At 57.8% G+C, this 5,389-nt stretch overlaps 1 protein-coding gene across 1 annotated transcript; it reads left to right on the top strand.

Annotated features, from left to right (window-relative positions):
- Positions 1–1,738: 1,738 nt before the first annotated feature.
- Positions 1,739–3,585, top strand: ARL4C (ADP ribosylation factor like GTPase 4C). Its single transcript, XM_054830615.1, has one exon. It carries the CDS (start codon positions 2,011–2,013, stop codon positions 2,587–2,589), a length of 579 nt encoding a protein of 192 aa, XP_054686590.1. The 5' UTR covers positions 1,739–2,010; the 3' UTR covers positions 2,590–3,585.
- Positions 3,586–5,389: the final 1,804 nt, after the last annotated feature.

The following is a 5,389-nucleotide window of genomic DNA, read 5'->3' as shown; positions in this document are numbered from 1 at the left end:
GGCAGCCCGGGTTGCACTTGCCTTGGGATTATCCTTCGCGGCAGCGTTTAAGAAAGCTTTTGCTGGAGCAATTCAGGCGGAAGAGATGAGAGCGGGGCCGGATCTGCTGGTGACACCGCTCACAGATTTGACCCTATTCTTCTATTTCTGGCTGGTTTTTTTCTTTAATGCTCCAGCTCCTGGAGTCAGGTGATCACTCACAGCTTTCTCCACCTGCTCTCAGAAACTTACTGCCTTTACGAGGTCACGGAGAAGAGCCTGAACTCAAGCCAGCTCAAAGGCCAGCTGATCAGGACAACCCCGGTGTGCAAAACATTTTCATTTTCCAGCCCGTGCGACGCCTGTGCCTTGCTTTTTGAACGGCTGTGCGGAACGTGGAGGCGATGCCGCCTCACACGTGCCAAGGAGCATTTCTCCCAGCTGCGCGCTGGCGGGAGCCGAGCTCCCTGCACTTTTCACGTTGTCACCACATGGTGATTTCCATCAAAACTGTGCCCAGTGTCACCTCCGGAGACCATCACCGCGAGCTGTCTGTATTTTTAATGATAGCATGTGTTAGCAGGTAATCTTATCTCCATGCAAAGCTGCAACACACATCCTCGGGATGAAATATGAATATGAGAAATGATCCCACTCCAGCCTGACAATCCTCGCCGCGCGCTGCGTGGTGCAAGCATCTTAAATTAAAAGCAATATCTGTCTTCTGCAGTACACTTCTTTCTCCAGGGCTTTCTAGTTAAGCTGTCAGATACAGTTGATATTTATTTTACAAATGCTGTAAAAGAGGGGATGGGTAATGTAGGAACAACCCTGCTCCGTGGCTCGGGAGCAATATCAGAAATAAATGCAACGGTAAAGAGCGGGGCAGGCCTTCCCCAGAGCATGCAGCGGAGGTGGCTTCCCTGTCCCCACGCTGGCCTGGAAGGGGCTTCAAGGAGGAGCAGCAGGGCCAGCAGCTACACGGCTTGGGACACTGAGCCCTGCTGGGCCCGGGGGGGGCTGGCTGGCCGTAAGGACCTCAGGGGCTTCAGCATGGGTTGAAAGTACTAACGGCATTTATGAAGTCCGCGATGTGAGAAGCATTAACAGCAGTCACAAATATTAGTGCTGCCCCCCCGCCCTGGATTCAGCGCAGGTGAGGGTTTTTTCCCCCTCCTGGCATCTCTTTGGCTTTGGGAGACGGTGACAGCCCTTGCGGGATGCCGATGCTCCGCGTCCCAGCACCGCGCTGGGTGGTTGGTGACTCCCGAGCTCGCAGCGCCAGCGCGGGCTCTGCCATTCCAGGAGGAGACCATTGCTCTCCCGCTTCCCGGGCTCGGTGTCGCCAGCGCCAGCCGTCCCCGCAGAGCTGAGCCGCTTTTGCAGCCCTCAGCCCGGGGCAGCAGAAGGTCCCTCCTTGTGGCTCTGTGCAAGGGATAATGCCTTGGCTTGGGACTATGTTTAGGGTTTGGGGTTTTTTAAATGATTTTAGGGGGTTTTTTTAAATGATTTTAGGGGTTTTTTTTAATGATTTCAGGTCGGGGGAGGATGAAAAGCGTCGGGATAACCAAGCGTTACCCGCAGGCGGGCCCCCGGGGCGCTGCAGGTCAAAGCCCCCGGCGGTGCAGGCAGGAGAGGGGACGGGCAGGTGCCGGTGCAGGCACGGCGGGGGGGGGGGGGAAGGGAGGATGCGGGGGGGGGCGGAGCCAGCGGAAGGCGGCGGCGCGGCCCCTCCTCCCGGGCGGGGCGGTGTCGGGCAGTGTGTGTGTGTGTGTGTGTGAGAGTGTGTGCGTGTGAGTGTGTCCGTGTGCGTGTGTCCCACCCCCCGCGCGCGCTGCCGCCGCGTGGAGCCGCGCTGCCTGCCCGCTGCCTGCTCGCTGCCTGCCCGCTCCGCTGCCTGCCCTCTCCGCTGCCCGCTCCGCTGCCCGCTCCGCGCCCTGCCCAGCCCAGCTCACCCCCCAGCCGTGCCCCCGCTGGGCCGGACGGCGCGGGGATGGGCGCGGGGTTGTGAGGGCGGCGTGAGCCGTGGCCATGGGGAACATCTCCTCCAACATCTCCGCCTTCCAGTCCCTGCACATCGTCATGCTGGGCCTGGACTCGGCGGGGAAGACCACGGTGCTTTACCGGTTGAAGTTCAACGAGTTCGTTAACACCGTGCCCACCATCGGTTTTAACACGGAGAAAATCCGGTTGAGCAACGGGACGGCCAAAGGCATCAGCTGCCACTTTTGGGACGTGGGTGGTCAGGAGAAGCTGCGCCCGCTTTGGAAGTCCTACAGCCGTTGTACCGATGGCATCATCTACGTGGTGGACTCGGTGGACGTGGACCGGCTGGAAGAGGCCAAAACAGAGCTGCACAAGGTGACCAAGTTCGCCGAGAACCAGGGCACCCCGCTGCTGGTCATCGCCAACAAGCAGGACCTGCCCAAGTCCCTGCCGGTGGCCGAGATCGAGAAGCAGCTGGCCCTCCACGAGCTGACCCCTTCCACCACCTACCACATCCAGCCCGCCTGCGCCATCATCGGCGAGGGGCTGACGGAGGGCATGGACAAGCTCTACGAGATGATCCTGAAGCGGAGGAAGTCCCTCAAGCAGAAGAAGAAGCGGTAGAAGCCCCGCAGATGCGGGGAGGGATGGGGAAGCAGACAAAGGAACCGAGGGGGAGAGAGAACCAAAGCGATTCTTTTTGGTTTAATTGTTATTATTAATTTTTTTCCTCTTTTTTTTCCTTTTTTGTTTTTTTTTTTTTTGGCCTCCTTTCCGAACGAACAGACAATAGTGGTGATAACAAAGCCGCTCCTGCCAGCCAAGCCCACATCCCGGCTGCGGGCGAGAGCCGGGGTCTCTCCCCCCCCCCCCCCCCGCCCCTTTCCCTGGACCACCGTGCTCCCCAGGGCCGGATCCGGACCTGCTGGGCCCCCGGGCTGGGAACCCGCTAAAACGGGGCGAGCCCCCCCCCCCCCCGCTCCGTCCTTCGGGACCACCGAGCTTTTGTGTGCCGGGGGCGAACAGGGCAGGACCCTGTTGAAGTGCATTGGAGAGAAGCCCAGCGTGCTTCTGGATCTTTAACGTGTGGATTTTGGGGGGTGGGGGGGTGTAGCAGGGATGCGGTGGGGAGGGATAGATGCTATAGGGGGGTGGGGGGGTGAAGGCAGCGCCCGGGCTCGGCAAGGTCAGCGATGGGGGGGTGGGGGGTGGGGGTGTCCAGCTGCGCCCCGATGCCTGCCCGCATCCCAGCATCCCTCCCCCGCGTTTGTCGGTGGGAAGGGGTGTTGAAAACGCGGGGGGGTGTGGGTTGGACCAGCACAAAATGTCTGGGTGGGGGGGTGGGTGATGGGTAAGGGGACAACCCCCCCCCCTGCACCCAGCTTCCTACCCCGGCTGCTGTTTTAGGGCGCGGATGGGTGCAGAGCAAGGAGGGGCAGCCTTCAGCCCCGGGGGGGGGGGTGTAAGGCTGCGGCGCTGGGGGTGCTTAGCAGCTGCTGACTGGTGCTGAGCTTTAAGCTGTTTGCTTAAAAAAAAAAAAAAAAGAAAGAAAAAAAAAAGGCAAGGTTCTGGGGTGAGCACTGCTGGAAGCATTGGTGGGGGGGTGTCCAGGAGTCCCCCTTCTCAAAGGCTTAATTGTGTCATCTTCTGAAGCAAAGCCCCGAGCAGGTCTGTACTGTGCCCAGGCAGAGGCATGCTCCAAGGACTGGGGGTACGTGAGGAGCCGGGGGGGACCCCTCGCCCCCCTCCTCTTTAGCTAGCGAGGGTATCTCACGCTGTAGCCCTGTATCTAGTACCGAATTTGCCCTGGCTGGGGTGAGCCGAATTAGGGGGTTACTTAATAAACACAAAAAGCAAGCTTCGTGGTGCCGCTCGCCGTGCTGCTCCGCAGTCGGGGCAGGAGGTCAGGGCAGCGCTCGCTGAACGTGGGGTTTTGGGGGGGGTCAGGGCAGGGCAGGACTGACGGCTGCCGGCACTGAGATGGCCAGAGCTTGCAAAAATCTCTGCTGGAAAGGGACTCGGCAGCGCCGGGAAAATGGCAGGATGTATAGAGACATGGGGGGGGGTGGGGGGGTGGGTAACATAGGGGGGATATTAGTTTTTTATAAAGATTTAAACCCGATTCAAAGCAGAGAGCCCCTTGCTGCCAGCAGTAGCTGTGGGGGCTGCCCCTGCCTGCTGCGTGCCCCGGGGCAGGATCAGGCCTCGCCGCATCCTTCTGCAGGTGGACATTTTGGTACCTGGATGGGACTGAGGTCCTGGGCACCAAAAGGCGTTTGCTATCTGTGTTTTGGCCTGGGAGCCGTCTACCTGGAGGAGAAAACCAGGGTCCCGGCTTTCCACGCTGCCCACGGAGCAGAAGCGGGCGGCCCTCGGGGGGCCAAATATCCCGAGTTTTGAGCCACGCAGTCTGGCAGGATTTTCTGGTGATTTTACACCAGCCTTCCCGTTTGAAAACCCCTTCCCAGAGCAGCCAAGGAGAAACCACCAAGCAGACAAAAGAAAAAAAAAATGCCCTTTGGGTTTCAGGGAGTTGATTCTCCCCTTGCAGCGATGAGCGTGGCACCTTCCAAATAGCGCTGTTTTTCTTTTTTTTTTTTTTGTTAGGAAACAAACGTTGCGGCCAAGTAGTATTTCTCTTCTTGCGGGATTTGAGTTCCCAACACGAGTCCCGACTTGTGTGCTGAGTGAGTGGGCTGGTCCCATCAGTTCAGGTGGCTCTGTTCCCGCTTCCTTGGGTTTGCTTTGCTTTGTCTTCACCTCCAACACTTTGGTACTTACTGTTGAGAGAGGGAAAAAAAAAAAATAATTATTTATTTTTGATGCCACAGAAGCCACATGTATTAACCCTTTTTTTGGAGAGCGACCCATTTTAGAGGCGAAATACAAGGCTATGGTTTCCCCACCAGCTCAAAAGCAATCAGGTTTTAAAAAAAAAAAAACACGAGACGTGCAGGCTATTAGTTGTGGGTTTTGCCTCCTTGCTGTCGAGACGTAGGTCTTGGTTTAGCAAATGCTGGCGTAGAAAGCCCGGTGGCATACATTTACGGAGCTCGGTCCTTCCTGGGAGGTTGTTACGCCCAGCTCAGCCGAGCATCCCCTCGGAGAAGTGGCTGGTTTTCGGCAGAGCAGTTAAGCGTGCGCTGAACTGGCAGCACATGCTGGAAGGTTCAGCTGAGCCAGGTGGGACACCGTGGCGGTGCCGTTCCCACCAACTCTGCTTTCTGCAATAATTAAAAAGACTTTTTCCAATTAGTAGCTAATGGCTTCCGTGGTATTTCTGTAACATCTCACGACTGTACGCTGATTTTTCCTGTATGAAGATGCGCGTCGCCTACGGTGGGCTAGAAGAAGACGTGCCTCAGGAAAACAGCGGTTAAGGGAAACTGCCCGGGTTGTTGCTCTGGGTTTTTTGCAAGGTTGT

Source organism: Grus americana, chromosome 6 (assembly GCF_028858705.1).
Source record: "Grus americana isolate bGruAme1 chromosome 6, bGruAme1.mat, whole genome shotgun sequence".
NCBI lineage: Eukaryota > Metazoa > Chordata > Aves > Gruiformes > Gruidae > Grus > Grus americana.
This window is presented reverse-complemented; position numbering and strand designations above follow the sequence as displayed.